The sequence below is a fragment of the Heteronotia binoei genome, chromosome 1 (genome assembly GCF_032191835.1).
Source record: "Heteronotia binoei isolate CCM8104 ecotype False Entrance Well chromosome 1, APGP_CSIRO_Hbin_v1, whole genome shotgun sequence".
NCBI classification, from domain to species: Eukaryota; Metazoa; Chordata; class Lepidosauria; order Squamata; family Gekkonidae; genus Heteronotia; species Heteronotia binoei.
Window position 1 is genome coordinate 268,336,238 of NC_083223.1, and position 16,069 is coordinate 268,352,306.

Sequence of the window (16,069 nt, forward strand, 5' to 3'; positions counted from 1 at the left end):
CCGCCATCTCGGGACACGCTATTTTCAAAGGAATGCCAGGGGGAGGGCAGGCAGTTGTAAGTGGCTATTCCTCCAGGGGTGCGCAAAGCAGTAAACCGTCGCCATGGTGACCAGATACTCTTTTTGACTGCCTAGGGGCCTCCGCAGGGTTTAATCCAGCTCTGCTTGTAAGCCACCCCTCTGGCTTGACCAGAAGGGCAGCAAGAGACACAGGCAAGACCTCAAAACTTGGAAGGGAAGCTGAGAGTCCTGACCCTCCCTGAGGGCAATTCCGTACAAAGAACGGGCAGTGGTGGTGGTGGTGGGCTACCCAAGAGTGTAAGAAAAGCCTCCTCCAGGCGGAACCCTAGAAGGGCAGGGTGGAATTGAGCCCGCAGGTCTGAGTGGGCACATTCTGCCACAACAGTATTACTAATTTTAACACTGCCACAGCTGTATACGATCAAAGACCTGAACCCCAGTGGAAGAAGCAATGCAAAAGATTTGACTCACTAAATAAACCCATGCAATATCTGACAAAGGGAGCTTTGGCTCTTGGAAAGCTTATAGTCTGGGGATCTTGTTCGTCTTTATGGTGTTGCTGGACTCAGATCTTGCTCCTAAACGATGACTGAGGGGTGACATGATAGAAGTTTACAAAATTATGCATGGGATGGAGATGGTAAAGAAAAAAAGTACTTTCCTCCCTTTCTCACAATACAAGAACTTGTGGGCATTCAATTAAATCGCTGAGCAGTCAGGTTGGAATGGATAAAAGAAAGTATTTCATCACTCAAAGAGTGATTAACACATGGAATTCACTGCCACAGGAGGTGGTGGCAGCTACAAGCATACATGGCTTCAAGAGGGAATTGGATAAACATATGGAGCAAAGGTCCATCAGTGGCTATTAGCCACAGCGTATTGGTGGAATTCTCTGTCTGGGGCAAGTGATGCTCTGTATTCTTGGTGCTGGGAGGGGCAACGGTGGGAGGGCTTCGTGTCCTGGCCCCACTAGTGGACCTTCTGATGGCACCTGGTTTTTTGGCAATTGTGTGATAGAGAGTTGGACAGGATGGGCCATTGGCCTCATCCAACATGGCTTCTCTTATGTTCTTCTTAACAAGTGTTTTTCTTACAGGCTGATGGAAGAAGTGGGTGAATATTCTGAAGTCTACTTTCTCCGAGCTGTGGCCGTGGGACAAACAACTTTGGTGGCCACAGCCTGGGACAAGACAGGGACCAAATTCACATCTGCTCCTCGGAAGGTGGAGGTGAGACATCCCAGCTGTTTGCGTTTGCTTACCGTGGCCTCTGAGGAAAGCCTTTTCCCCTCAGAAATGCTGTCCAAAAACAGCTTGAAAAGATGTTCTAAAATTAACACAGACAAGAAATTTTGTATGGAACAACCGAGTTTCCAGAAGACTTTCTAGTGTAAAGGTGGAAGCTGACCTTATTTTTCAGTAGGCAGTGCCGAATCAAATGAGATGTCTGCTTGTTTATATTTTAAATGTATGAATTGCTTAATCCCTGAGCACACAGGGTTCTGAGCGATATACACCAGGAGTTCAAAACATCGGTATAACAGCGTTAAAACTAGTAAAACAGTCTTTCCTATACATTAACTAGTCTCTAGATGGCGTCTCTAATTTAGTTCTAAACCCGCTCTGAATTGTGCCAACTGTCTGGCAGGCAAGGCAAGAAGGAAGCCAAAGCAAAAAAAAGACGGGAGAAAAGAGAAACACGCCAGCCATTAGGGAAACGATGGCAGTCCTCATCCACACGCCTGACAGAACATCTCTGCCTTACAAGCCCTGCAGGATTACATTAAGTCCCACAGGGCCCCAGTGGTATTTGGCAGAGAGCTCCCCCAAGTTGGAGCTAGGGCAGAAAAACCCCTGGCTCTGGTTGAGAGGCCCCGTGGCGTAGAGCGGTAAAGCAGCAGTACTGTGGTCTGAACTCTCTGCTCACGACCTGAGTTCGATTCCAGCGGAAGCTGGATTCAGGTAGCTGGCCCAAGGTTGACTCAGATTCGATTCCGGCGGAAGCTGGATTCAGGTAGCCGGCCCAAGGTTGACTCAGCCTTCCATTCTTCCAAGGTCGGTCAAATGAGTCCCCAACTTGCTGGGGGGAAAGTGTAGAGGACTGGGGAAGGCAATGGCAAACCAGCCCGTAAAAAAGTCTGCTGTGAAAACGTTGCAAAAGCAACGTCACCCCAGAGTCGGAAACAACTGGTGCTTGCACAGGGGACCTTCCCTTCCCTGTCCTGGTTGAGAGGACAGCCGGATATCTTTGGGACGTTGCTCCTGCATCTTCTTTTACTTGTTGTTTTTTATGGAACAAAAGTATTATTATTGTCCCATTTTGGTTAAGAGAACCATGAATCACAAACTTTGTTTCTGTTGTCTGCGGCAGGTCTTTCCACCATTCAAACTCATCCCAAAGAAAATGACCCTCATTCCACATAACATGATGCAGGTGAATTAAGAATACTGGGCTGGTTGAATCTGACTGTTGTCTGTCTCCTTCTCTTCCTGCCTCCCCGACTTTCCTCTCTGACTCTCTCTTTCTAAATCTAATACTCCAGGGGGTTGGAGCCTGTGACACCAGATAAAAGCACATCTTTTGATCCAAGATTTAACGAGGGCTTTATGAGCCAGTTTGGTGTAGTGATTATGAGCGGTGGCCTCTAACCTGGAGAGCCTCGTTGGATTTCCCCAGTGCTCCAAATGCAATTGCTGGGTAACCTTCAGTCAGTCACAAGTTCTCTCACAGCTGTTCTCTCAAGAGCAGTCCTCGAAAGATCTCTCTCAGCCCCACCTACCTCACAGGGCATCTGTTGTGGGGAGAGGAAGGGAAGGGGATTGTAAACTGCTCTGAGACTCCGAATGAAAGGCAAGGTATAAATCCAACTCCTCCCCCTTGTTGCACAATGGCAGAGTCCCCTTTTCCTCTAATTAAGAGACTCAACAACAGAGGTGCAAAAGAGATGAATGTGCAGATCTTTAATGTTTTCACCTTCATGTGGGAAGGAAAACTAACCCTTCACCCCCTCCTCCATTCTCCTCCGAAATCATTCAGCGTAGTCATAACATTTTATACCTTCCTGTAAACAAAGGCCATCTTACAGATTGGCTGCACCAATCATTTCTGACATTTTGATTACATTCATTGATCAAATAAACATCCCATCTCCCAATTCAGAAGCGAAAGATGAATTGATATTTCCCAAGGTCTCTGATCTGGACCTCCGAGTCTCACTTCCCCATACCTCATACCTGCAGTTTCTCCCCCTTCCCTGTTCTACTCTAGTGTAGACCTCTAGCCCAGTTCCAGAATGTGCTAGAACAGAGATTTTGCTGTAGCAGGGGGGATTTGATCTTCTCCGAGAAATAGGCTTCCGGAGGTAGAAAAGATAGCTTACTTTCCACCGAAAGATGTTTACAGAACAAATGGTGTTAAGAAAGTTCTGCTAAACAAGAGGCTTCCTCTCTAAGCTAATATGCTCAGCAAAGAATCTAATAGAATCCATTGTTCTTTGTTCCTCAGACTACTTCAGGCCTAGAAAATCCATAGCAAAGGCACTACATAAGGCAAATTATGCAGATATAATACTTTGAATGTATTAGAGCCAGTTTGGTGTAGTGGTTAAGTGTGCGAACTCTTATCTGGGAGAACCGGGTTTGATTCCCCACTCCTCCACTTGCACCTGCTGGAATTTATTCGGGATTTATTCGGGAATGGCCTTGGGTCAGCCATAACTCTGGCAGAGGTTGTCCTTGAAAGGGCAGCTGCTGTGAGAGCCCTCTCCAGCTCCACCCACCTCACAGGGTATCTGTTGTGGGGGAGGGAGATAAAGGAGATTGTGAACCGCTCTGAGACTCTTCGGAGTGGAGGGCGGGATATAAATCCAATATCTTCTTCATCCTCTGAATGTAATGGTTTAGTTATAACTGTTAAGGCAGGTTAGTGCAAATGAGTTCTATGATCAGGATTAGTGCAATTCTATTTGGCATTCCGTCCATGTCCTAGAGCAATTCTGAATCTATGTCCTACGCCCTCTCCCCTCCTCCTTGTTTTCTCCAGTGTTTTTTAATGGTCTGCTTTTTTAAGAGCCCCGTGGCGCAGTGTTAAAGCTGCAGTACTTCAGTCCTAAGCTTTGCTCACAACCTGAGTTCGATCCCCGGTGGAAGCTGGGTTTTCAGGTAGCTGGCTCGAGGTTGACTCAGCCTTCCATCCTTCCGAGGTCGGTAAAATGAGTCCCCAACTTGCTGGGGGGGGGGGAGTGTAGATGACTGGGGAAGGCAATGGCAAACCACCCCGTAAAAAGTCTGCCGTGAAAACGTGAAAGCGAGGTCACCCCAGAGTCGGAAACGACTGGTGCTTGCACAGGGGACCTTTCCTTTTCCTTTTTTATGGGTTGTTTTTACACAGCTGGTGTTTCTAATTGTAAGCCGCCTCGAACAGCACCGTGAAGAGGCAGCACTGAAATGTTGTGAATACTGTAAATAAATCAATAAATGAACTTCCCGCGTGTTCATTTGCACCCGACGGCAGGTCATGTCAGAAGGCGGCCCGCAGCCACAGTCCATCATTCACTTCTCAATCAGTAACCAGACGGTGGCCACGGTTAATGGACTCGGGCAGGTCACCGGCAAGACCGTGGGCACTGCCACCATACAGGGGACTATTCAGGCTGTGAATGAAGACACAGGGAAAGTCATTGTCTTCTCGCAGGTATTTTCTATAGCGGAGTTTTGCCCAGTGACAGAAGCGTGATACCAAATGCAGTAAATAAATCTTCCGATAAGTATATTGCAAAAAAAGAAAAAGGTAAACTTACATTTATTCAAGCAGATTATCTTGGCTGTCGTAGATTTTCCGAGCTGTGTGGCCATGGTCTTGGCATGGTGATGAGACCTGACGTTTTGCCAGCAACTGTGACTGGGACCCCCAGAGGAGAGAGAACCAGAGAGAACTCCAGTTTTCTGGGTTACACCTCTGAGGATGGCAGTCACAGTTGCTGGCGAAATGTCAGGTCTCACCATGCCAAGACCACGGCCACACAGCTCGGAAAATCTACAACCGCCAATGGACTCTGGCCGTGAAAGGCTTCGACAGCAAGTAGATTCTGTTCACGTCCAGGATGCAGTCAAAGGAAGAGAGAAGCCTAATCTGAAGAGTACTTTCCCTATCACAGCTTGTCTGGGATCACGTGTGTATGACGACATTGCATCTACAGAGACATGTGTTTCCATGGAAGGCCATGTGTAGAAAGGGAGAGGACAAAGCGAGAGAGGGGAGGGGGTCAGAGGGCAGCTCCCAGGTTAAGGCAAAGAAAGGCATCCTGTTCAAGGAGATAATACCTCTACAGCAGTGTTCCCTCTAAGCTGAGTTCACGTGAGCTAGCTCATAATTTTCTAGCCTCTGGCTCACACGTTATTGTCTTAGCTCAGCCTGCTCAGGAAAGATGAGCACGCTAATGTATGCAGTACCTCACAACTTGAATGCCAGTAGCTCACAAAGTAGAACGTTTGCTCACAAGACTCCACAGCTTAGAGGGAACGTTGCTCTACAGTACACCTTTAGAGTGATGTCCAGGCAGTTTGGCCCCTGGTATAGAGATTCAAAACATCCCCAGTCTTTACCTCTGTCACACAGCAGGGGCCTGGTAAGGGTCTGCATGGGAGGGCCCCAGAGCAGCCAACCACCCTTGTCTTCCTTATTAACAAATCCTCTTAACTGTGACAAAAGAGATGTAAGAACCGAGGCAGTCTAACAACAAAAAGAAGTTTATTATTAGTGGTCTAAAACCAGTAAGTGGGCGACAAAGGTTTAGGGCTATAGTGAATATGAAACATTAAAGGTTGGTGTAAATAAACGAAAGCTCTGATACGTTTAGCTATACAGTCCCAGCTCTAATACCAGAACTCACCACCTCCCTTGGGTGAGGGATCTTTCTACTGCCTGTTCCAGAGAGCCCTCCTTCTCTGCAACCTCTCTGGAGAATCTTCCCCACCTGCAGCCTCTCCAGGAAAGAACACCCCCTGTCTGGACTTGGCCCTTTTATGCTCTCCTCCCAGGCCCCACCCCTCTCTGGGCTGGTTTCCCTCCTAAACCTTGCCACCCAATCAGAGGGACAGAGGAGATCCTAGGAAATGTAGACTTTTGGCAATAACTCCGATTCAGGCTTCTCTGGAGCCTGTAGCAGCTACCCTAGAACCTTTCCCCACTTGGAAGTGGGGAAGCGGTCACCGGATGTCGGCTCTCCAAGGAGGGCTCTCAGTCAGCCTGGGCATTCCTTGAGAGGCACGTTCTCCCCTCTTGCTCGTCCCGCCGTGCGTTCCTATCTGAGTGCCTCTTGCTTTGCCTGCACAGGATCAAGTGGAACTAGAAGTGGTTCAGCTGAGAGCAATCAGGATCTACACCCCTGCCACCAGGCTCATCACAGGCACGGAGGTGAGTCTCCCACGCAACGCCTGTCTCAAAACCCCTCCGCCTTTGGAACAGGCCCTTTCTCCAGCCTTATCTCTCCACGTCTGGTCACCACTCACTGATGTGCAAGTGTCGTCAAGTCGCACAGTGGGTTTGTGGTGACGGTCAGGAGCAAGTCCCTGACAAGTGTGCGTGCACTGCACTAACCAGTTATGAATCTCGCTGGACTCCAGGATAATGTTGTTGCCGCTTATGAACCTATTATCGTTGGCTTTATATCACGATATAGTCCTAACTTACTAGGGTTGCCTAGTTCACTTCAAGAAATAGTTGGGGACTTTGAGGGTGGAGCCAAGAGGCATTGGGGGTGGAGCCAGGAGCAAGGTTGTGACAAGCATAATTGGACTCCGAAGGGAGTTCTGGCCATCACATTTAAAGGGACCATGCTCCTTTAAAATGCTTTCCCTCCATTGGAAATAATGAAGGATAAGGGCACTTTCTTTTCGGGTTCATAGAATTGGACCCCTGTGGTCCACTCCTTTTGAAACTTGGAGGGTATTCTGGGGGGAGGCACTGGATGCTATGCTGAAAATTTGGTGTCTCTACCTCAAAAAAACAGCCCCCCCCCCGAGCCCCAGATACCCATAAATCAATTCTCCATTATGCCCTATGGGAATCGGTCTTCAAAGGGAATCATGGACTGCCCAGAAGACATTTCCCTCCCTCCTCCCCGCTTTCTGATGCCCCTGAAGCAGGGGGAGGGCCTCCAAAACGGGATCCCCTGCCCCCACCTGGGGATTAGCAACCCTATAATTTACTAATCCACATATATGGACTGCTTAACCATTTAATATTTTATGTATACGATTTAATATTATATGTATACGCCATGCAGAGCCCCGTGGCGCAGAGTGGTAAAGCTGCCGTACTGCAGTCAGAGCCCTCTGCTCACGATCTGAGTTCAATCCCAGCAGAAGCTGGTTCAGGTAGCCAGCTCCAGGTTGACTCAGCCTTCCATCCTTCCGAGGTCGGTCAAATGAGTACCCAGCAAGGCTGAGGGGAAAGTGTAGAGGACTGGGGAAGGCAATGGCAAACCACCCGTAAAAAGTCTGCCGTGAAAACGTTGTGAAAGCAACGTCACCCCAGAGTCAGAAGCGACTGGTGCTTGCACAGGGGATGACCTTTACCTTTTTAGCAGCTACATTTGATATCCAGGATTTGTAACAGGTGAAGGGAAACAACGGGCCGCGGGAACGACCAGTCTAATCTTGTCTCCATTAGCAACAGTGATTGTGCCAATCAAAGATGTCTGTGCCTGACCTTGACAGTGTGCAATTTAGAAAGCAACACCAAGGCCCGAGATTATAATTCAAGGAGACATTGGGCAGGTTAAGGTTTTGGGCAGGAGAATGAGCCAAGACATTAATCAGAGGTTAATAATTGAGATGTAACTTTTGATTCATCTTTAGTCAGGCAAGGCCAAGCCTTGGGCGTGCATGCTACATAGCGTTTGCCTTCCTTCATTAAAGCTTCTTTGAATCCATACAAGAAGTCTTGTGAAAGATTTTGGGCAAAACCTTGTGGTGACCCCATAGAGTTTTCAAAGCAAGAGATGGTCAGCCATCGCCTGCCACCATGTAGTGACGCTGGACTTCTTTGGTGGTCTCCCCTCCAAGATCTGATGAGATCAGGCTACCTTGGGTCATGCAGACCCACCTGCTGAGAAGACAGTGAATATGGGTCCCAGGAACCGCTCACATTATGGATGGTGCTGACCTTCCGCCTGGCACCAACCAACCCCTGCCTAGGTTGCTACCCAAACATGGAACATCCCCCCATCCCCGGTAATAATCCATGTCCCTGAGAAGGCGGGAGTCACAGGAAAAGACAGCAACGCTAGGAAAAGTTGAAGACATCAGGAAAAGAGGAAGACCCAACAGGAGATGGATTGACTCAAACCGTTTTCGCACACAGCTCACCTCGCAGTCACAATCCCGTTCCCTCCGCAGCGTCTGTCGGATTTCCCACCATCTGCACAGGAGTTACAGGAAGTGCCGCGGCTTCTGCGTAGCAAACGTAAACTGGGTTTTAGCGGTTTACGTTTGCTACGCAGAAGCCGCGGCGCTTCCTGTAATTTCGGCGCAGATGGCGGGAAATCCGACCGGACGCTGCAGAGGGAACAGGATTGTGACTGCGAGGTGAGCTGTGTGCGAAAACGGTTTCAGTCAAGGAAGCCAGGGCCTTCGCTTTGCAAGACCTGAGCAGGCTGTTAACAAGAGGACATTTTGGAGGCTAATTCGTAGAGTCGCTCTAAGTTGGAAGCCACTTGATAGCATTTAAAACACACACACACACAAATGCACAGAGGATCAAGCCTCAGAATGCTGATACCACAAGAACGTAAGGGAAATTTGCCTTTGCAGATGCCAGTGTACGTCGTGGGACTGACCAGCACTCTGACGCCGTTCTCCTTCGGGAACGCCAACCCAGGGCTGACATTCCATTGGACTATGAGCAAGCGTGATGTCCTGGACCTTCTTCCCAGACACTCAGAGGTACAGAGGATGGAACACCATAATTTCAATCAAAAAAAAGGTTTAGAGGGAGACTTCAGCGTGAAGCTGCTGAGTATTGATAATTACCTTTGAGGCTGCAGAACCTAGACTTAACCCGAGACTGAGAGTGGCTGTTTTCCACTACAGAAAGTAGCTTGCCCCCTGTCCAGTTTGTTTTACTCTTAAGGCCCAACCAGATGAGACACCGGGAGATCTGTGGTGAGAACATCCCAGCTAAACTGCACGTGTGTTTATATAGAAACCCGACCTAAAATCGGAGACACAGTGTGATGTAGTGCTCAGAGTGCCAGGCCAGGATCTGGGAGACAGCAGGTTTTAATCCCAGTTAGAATAAAGGAGTTTGAAGGCAACTCCAGGGTCATCTAGTCGGGCTCTTTTTCGCTGGAGTTGTGGGGTTGTGGAGGGGAGGCAGTTGTGAATTTCCTGCATTGTGCAAGGACATCAGGGCTCTTTTTCTGGCAGGAGCTCATCTGCATATTAGGCCATGTCCCCTGATGTAGCCAGTCCTCCTGGAATTTACAGTAGGCCCTGTACTAAGAGCCCTCTAAGCCATTTTGGTGTAGTGGTTACACCAAAGTGTGCGGACTCTTATCTGGGAGAACCAGGTTTGATTCCCCACTCCTCCACTTGCACCTGCTAGCATTGCCTTGGGTCAGCCATAGCTCTCACAGAGGTTGTCCTTGAAAGGGCAGCTGCTGTGAGAGTCCTCTCAGCCCCACCCACCTCACAGGGTGTCTGTTGCGGGGGAGGGAGATAAAGGAGATTGTGAGCCACTCTGAGACTCTTCGGAGTGGAGGGCGGGATATAAATCCAATATCTTCATCTCCCTCACAGGGTGTCTGTTGTGGGGGAGGAAGGGAAAGGAGATTGTGAGCCGCTCTGAGACTCTTTGGAGTGGAGGGCGGGATATAAATCCAATATCTTCATCTACCTCACAGGGTTCTGTTGTGGGGGAGGGAGATAAAGGAGATTGTGAGCCGCTCTGAGACTCTTCGGAGTGGAGGGCGGGATATAAATCCAATATCTTCTTCTTCTTCTCTTGGAGGATTGGCTACATCAGGGGGCGTGGCCTAATATGCAGAGGAGCTGCTGCTAGAAAAAGAGCCCTGATGTCCTTGCACAATGCAGGAAATTCACAACTGCCTCCCCTCCACAACCCCACAACTCCAGTGACCCCTGCTCCATGACCAGAAAATGGCAAAAAACAAAACCCTCCAAGATCCCTGGCCAAACTGGCCTGGAGAAAAATGACTTCCTGACCCCGAAGTGTCAATCGGCATTTCCCTGGGCGTGTAAGAAAGCGCCAGGAGAATTAAGCACTGATGCAACCCTTCCTGCCCACCCTCTCACAATATGCCTAAATTCATGAATCCCTTGTGTCAAGGAAACTCTCTGGGTGACCTTGGGCCAGCCGCTCCTTCTCAAACTAACCTACCTCACAGGATTGTTGTGAGAATGAAGTGGAAGAGCAGAGAACAAAATCGGAAGCTGCTTTTTATCCCCATTGAGGGAAGTCGGAGGTATAGATTTTAAAAACTCAGAGGCAGTTTTGTGTGTTTAACAAATTGCGGTGTGGCCTGTGAAAGCTTATGCAAGAATCCATTTCAGAATTTCAATGGCTTTGTTGCTTTAACAGTCAGGCTATGTTGCACACTGCTAGAGATTCCCTTGGGTTTGGATAAGCTGTATTTAGGAAGAATAGAGCAACTCAGCTGGGTGAGCTATATTTCCTGCCATTTTAGCCCAGAGGTGAAGAAATGGTACATGTCCTCCAGCAGGACATGTCAATTTGACAACAGGTAGCTTTTTTAACACCTGGGGGTGCATTCCTCCCAATGCAGCTTTTCCCAGCTTTCTTTCCACCTCTCTCTCCCTCCTCCTTCGCCCATCTATTTTCCTGCCCACCTCCCTCAAACATCTGACATTCATGTCTTCCGGCTCACAAACATCTTATATTTATTCTATGTGGCTCTTACATTGAGCAAGTTTGGCCACCTCTGGATAGCCAGTTTGGTGTAGCGGTTAAGCGTGTGGACTCTTATCTGGGAGAACCGGGTTTGATTCCCCACTCCTCCACTTGCACCTGCTGGAATGGCCTTGGGTCAGCCATAGCTCTGGCAGAGGTTGTCCTTGAAAGGGCAGCTGCTGTGAGAGCCCTCTCGGCCCCACCCACCTCACAGGGTGTCTGTTGTGGGGGGAGAAGATATAGGAGATTGTAAGCCACTCTGAGTCTCTCATTCAGAGAGAAGGGCGGGGTATAAATCTGCAGTCTTCTTCTTCTGTTTGCAAGCCTAAAAGTAACCCTGTATAACTCCTTTTAAAGGAATGAATGTAAACCTTACAATCTAGCTGAATACAAACCAGGCAGGGGGAAAAAAACACCTGTGATGGGGGGAAAGGGGCTTTCTGAATCCTTAAACAATCTGAAACAGGAGAAAAGGGTAAATACCTAAATCAAGGGTGGCCAAACTTGTTTAATGTAAGAGTCACATAGAATAAACATAAGATGTTTGGGAGCCAAAAGACATGAATGTCAGATGTTTGAGGGAGGAAGGCAGGAAGACAGGCAGGCAGGAAAATAGATGAGGAGAGGAGAGAGAGGTGGAAAGAAAGCAACTTTAACTTCAAATGCCTTCTCCAAACCAGCTTGTGGGGCAGTGGGGGCTTCAAGAACCGCACAATATGTGTGAAAGGGCCACATGTGGCTCCTGAGTCGCAGTTTGGCCACCCCTGGTTGAAACCTTTCCCTTCTCCGCCAGGTTTCCCTACAGCTGGCTCCAGAAAGCAACTTTGCTATGGTCGTTCACACAAGAACTGCGGGAAGGACAAGCATCAAAGTGACGGTGCAGGCTTCGGATGTGAACGCCAGGCAGTTCGAAGGGAAGCTCGCCGAGCTCTCAGACGAAGTGCAAGTGCTGGTAAGGGCCCACAGGCTTCCCTGAGCACCTTCGTTAATTCATCACAGCCATACCCTGATCTGCCCCCGAGAGGCTCCGAGCATCACATAGGGGGTCCGTTTTCCCTTCATTACAACCCAGTGAGGGAGGTTAGGACGAGAGGCCGTTGCAGCTGAGCAAGGGAATGGAATCCGTAAGCCATTCTAGCCAGGGCTTTTTTGTAGCAGGAGCTCCTTTGCATATTAGGCCACACACCCCTGGTGTAGCCAATCCTCCTGCAGCTTCCAGGGCTCTTAGTGCAGGGCCTCCTGTAAGCTCCAAGAGGATTGGCTACATCCGGGGTGTGTGGCCTAATATACAAGGAGTTCCTGCTACAAAAAAAGCACCCTGATTCTAGCTCTCTGATTTGGCCACACTTGGCCCACTTTTCAGAAGACACTACCAGGCTCCACATGCTTCCACGTAATCCCGAACAGCAGTCTTGTTTTTACATACCTCTATCCCCACCAATCTCAGTCTTGCTTTGTTCCTAGCCCAGATTGCATCCCCACCATTTGATCCAGCCCGTCCATCTGTGCTTTTAATAATGATTTAATGTGCAGACATAAAAAATATAATTGCACTGATCTTCGTTCCATTAAGAACATCAAAAGAGCCCTGCTGGATCAGACCAGTGAGAGTCCATCTAGTCCAGCCTCCTGCCTCACACAGTGGCCTCAACCAGTTCCTCTGGAGGGCCAACAACAGGGCAGAGAGGCCGAGGCCTTCCCCTCATAAGAACATCAGAAGAGCCCTGCTGGATCAGACCAGTGAGGGTCCATCTAGTCCAGCCTCCTGTCTCACACAGTGGCCTCAACCAGCTCCTCTGGAGGGCCAACAACAGGGCAGAGAGGCCGAGGCCTTCCCCTCATAAGAACATCAGAAGAGCCCTGCTGGATCAGACCAGTGAGAGTCCATCTAGTCCAGCCTCCTGCCTCACACAGTGACCTCAACCAGTTCCTCTGGAGGGCCAACAGCAGGGCAGAGAGGCCAAGGCCTTCCCCTCATAAGAACATCAGAAGAGCCCTGCTGGATCAGACCAGTGAGGGTCCATCTAGTCCAGCCTCCTGTCTCACACAGTGGCCTCAACCAGTTCCTCTGGAGGGCCAACAGCAGGGCAGAGAGGCCAAGGCCTTCCCCTCATAAGAACATCAGAAGAGCCCTGCTGGATCAGACCACTAAGGGTCCATCTAGTCCAGCATCCTTTCTCACACAGTGGCCTCAACCAGTTCCTCTGGAGGGCCAACAGCAGGGCAGAGAGGCTGAAGCCTTCCCCTCATAAGAACATCAGAAGAGCCCTGCTGGATCAGACCAGTGAGGGTCCATCTAGTCCAGCATCCTGTCTCACACAGTGGCCTCAACCAGTTCCTCTGGAGGGCCAACAGCAGGGCAGAGAGGCTGAGGCCTTCCCCTCATAAGAACATCAGAAGAGCCCTGCTGGATCAGACCAGTGAGGGTCCATCTAGTCCAGCATCCTGTCTCACACAGTGGCCTCAACCAGTTCCTCTGGAGGGCCAACAACAGGGCAGAGAGGCTGAGGCCTTCCCCTCATAAGAACATCAGAAGAGCCCTGCTGGATCAGACCAGTGAGGGTCCATCTAGTCCAGCCTCCTGTCTCACACAGTGGCCTCAACCAGTTCCTCTGGAGGGCCAACAGCAGGGCAGAGAGGCTGAGGCCTTCCCCTCATAAGAACATCAGAAGAGCCCTGCTGGATCAGACCAGTGAGGGTCCATCTAGCCCAGCCTCCTGCCTCACACAGTGGCCTCAACCAGTTCCTCTGGAGGGCCAACAGCAGGGCAGAGAGGCTGAGGCCTTCCCCTCATAAGAACATTAGAAGAGCCCTGCTGGATCAGACCACTGAGGGTTCATCTAGTCCAGCCTCCTGCCTCACACAGTGGCCTCAGTCAGTTCCTCTGGAGGGCCAGCAACAGGGCAGAGAGGCCGAGGCCTTCCCCTCATAAGAACATCAGAAGAGCCCTGCTGGATCAGACCAGAGAGGGTCCATCTAGTCCAGCCTCCTGCCTCACACAGTGGCCTCAACCAGTTCCTCTGGAGGGCCGACAACAGGACATGGAGGCTGAGGCCTTCCCATGCTATGAACGTAAGAAAAGCCCTGCTGGATCAGACCAGCAGTCCACCTCCTCCAGCAGCCTGTCTCACAACGCAGCCACCCAATTCCTCTGGACGGCGAATGATAAAAGCATAAAGGCTGATGTTGCCTCCTGGCTCTGGGATTCAGAGGCTTAGTGCCTCTGAATGTGGGGGTTCCCCTCAGCCGCCATGGCTAGGGGCTGAGGGGAACCCCCACATTCATCATGCTCCATGAAGCTATCTGATCCCCTTCTAGAGCTGTTTGTTCATGTGGCCATCACTACATCCTCTGGCAGCTAGTTCCGACATTTTTTTCCTCCCTCTCTGCAAAAAGCAGTATTTCTTTTTTGTCTGTCATGGACTTCCGCCCATCGCTCTCATTGGATGCCCTCCCTGTGCCACAGCTGGCTTTGCCAGGATTTCTCTCAAAGCCTCATGAGCAGTTCTTGGAGAGCTCTCTCAGCCCCACCTTACCTCACGGGAGGGTGCCTGTTGTGGAGAAGGGAAGGGAAAGGAGATTTGTAAGCCGCTCTGAGACGCCTTTGGCTAGCGAAGGGTGGGGTATAAATCCAATCTCGTCCTCCTCCCTCCTCTTCTTAGTTAATGTGAACGTCGGGGGAGGGGTGTTCCCGCCCTTCCCTCTCTCCTTACAGGTATTTGACAAGCTTCGGCTCCACTCCCCAGAGTGCCCCACGGAACAAATCTTGATGTCCATGAATTCACAACTCAGGGTGCTCTCTAACAGGTATTGGAGTAGAGATGGGCAGGGGCGGGGAGGGAGGAGGGCAAAGGTCAGAAAAAACAAGGCCGCGTTTGCAGCCCAGAAAGACACTGCAGAGCAAAAAAAAAAACTGAGCCAGTTTCAGGGAAAGCGGGTTGTAAATCAAAAGAAATAAATAGAATAAATAATTCTGCTGTAAAGAGCCGGTATTGTCTACTCAGTCAGTATTGTCTACTCCGTATTGTCAGTATAAGTCAGTATTGTCTACTCAGACTGGCAGCAGCTCTCCAGGGTCTCAGGCTGAGGTTTTTCGCACCTTACCTTAGGGACCGTCTCTCCTCACATTTTCCCCAGAGGGTAATTAGATTGGGGACGCAAAATCTATTAGTGATCCCCGGGCCGAGGGAGGCAAGATTGAAGTCCCCCAGAGAGAGAGCCTTCTCGACTACTGCCCCCTATTGGTGGAATCAGCTGCCGGAAGAGGTTAGGGCCTTGTGGGACCTCGCCCAATTCCGCAATACAACACTATTCCGGCAGGCCTTTAATTGATCTGGAATGACTGTTATGGTAGTTGGGAATGACACCTCATATATACTGAACGCCATCTGAAATGAAACAATATCAAATTCTATTAGCACCAGACTGTTTTAACTGTTTAATTTTAATTTATTATGTAAGTAATGTGAGTGAGTTGCTTTGATTTCACTGGTTGTGAGCCGCCCTGAGCCTGCTTTGGTGGGGAGGGCGGGATATAAATCCAATAAACCTCAAAACCTTGCTTGCCTGGACCCTTTTTAGTTGGAGATGGGTCCAGGCAAATAGGCGTGAAAAACCTCAGCTTGAGATCCTGGAGAGCCGCTGCCAGTCTGAGTAGACAAGACTGACTTTGATGGATCCAGGGTCTGATTCAGTAGAAGGCAGTGTCATTTAGGGGAGGGACAGTGGCTCAGTGGTAGAGCATCTGCTTGGTAAGCAGGAGGTCCCAGGTTCAATCCCCCACATCTCCAACTAAAAAGGGTCCCAGGCTAGTAGGTGTGAAAAACCTCAGCTTGAGACCCTGGAGAGCCGCTGCCAGTCTGAGTAGACAAGACTGACTTTGATGGACCCAGGGTCTGATTCAATATAAGGCAGCTTCGTACTGTATGTTTCCACTTCAAGTCACGTTCAGGCTTCCCCTCTGATTGGTTATGACTGGTGCGTTGTAAGTCTTCCCTGTTCTTTCAAATTACTCCTCAGGAGGTCAGGAAAAGTCCTATGGCTAACCAGATTCGGCAACGGCTCTCCATTGCCTTGCTCCCCAAGATTGCCAAGAACAAACTGAGTTACAACC

The 16,069-nt window shown here is 49.7% G+C and overlaps 1 protein-coding gene across 1 annotated transcript in view; it reads left to right on the plus strand.

Annotated features, from left to right (window-relative positions):
• NUP210L (nucleoporin 210 like) overlaps positions 1 to 16,069 on the plus strand; it is a 119,595-nt gene that overhangs the window by 78,521 nt on the left and 25,005 nt on the right. Inside the window, exons 23-29 of the mRNA XM_060253906.1 lie at positions 1,121 to 1,253; positions 2,395 to 2,457; positions 4,537 to 4,716; positions 6,358 to 6,438; positions 8,838 to 8,969; positions 11,750 to 11,908; positions 14,672 to 14,763. Of these exons, the coding sequence (XP_060109889.1) occupies positions 1,121 to 1,253; positions 2,395 to 2,457; positions 4,537 to 4,716; positions 6,358 to 6,438; positions 8,838 to 8,969; positions 11,750 to 11,908; positions 14,672 to 14,763 (840 nt within the window). The remainder of the gene's footprint in view (positions 1 to 1,120; positions 1,254 to 2,394; positions 2,458 to 4,536; positions 4,717 to 6,357; positions 6,439 to 8,837; positions 8,970 to 11,749; positions 11,909 to 14,671; positions 14,764 to 16,069) is intronic.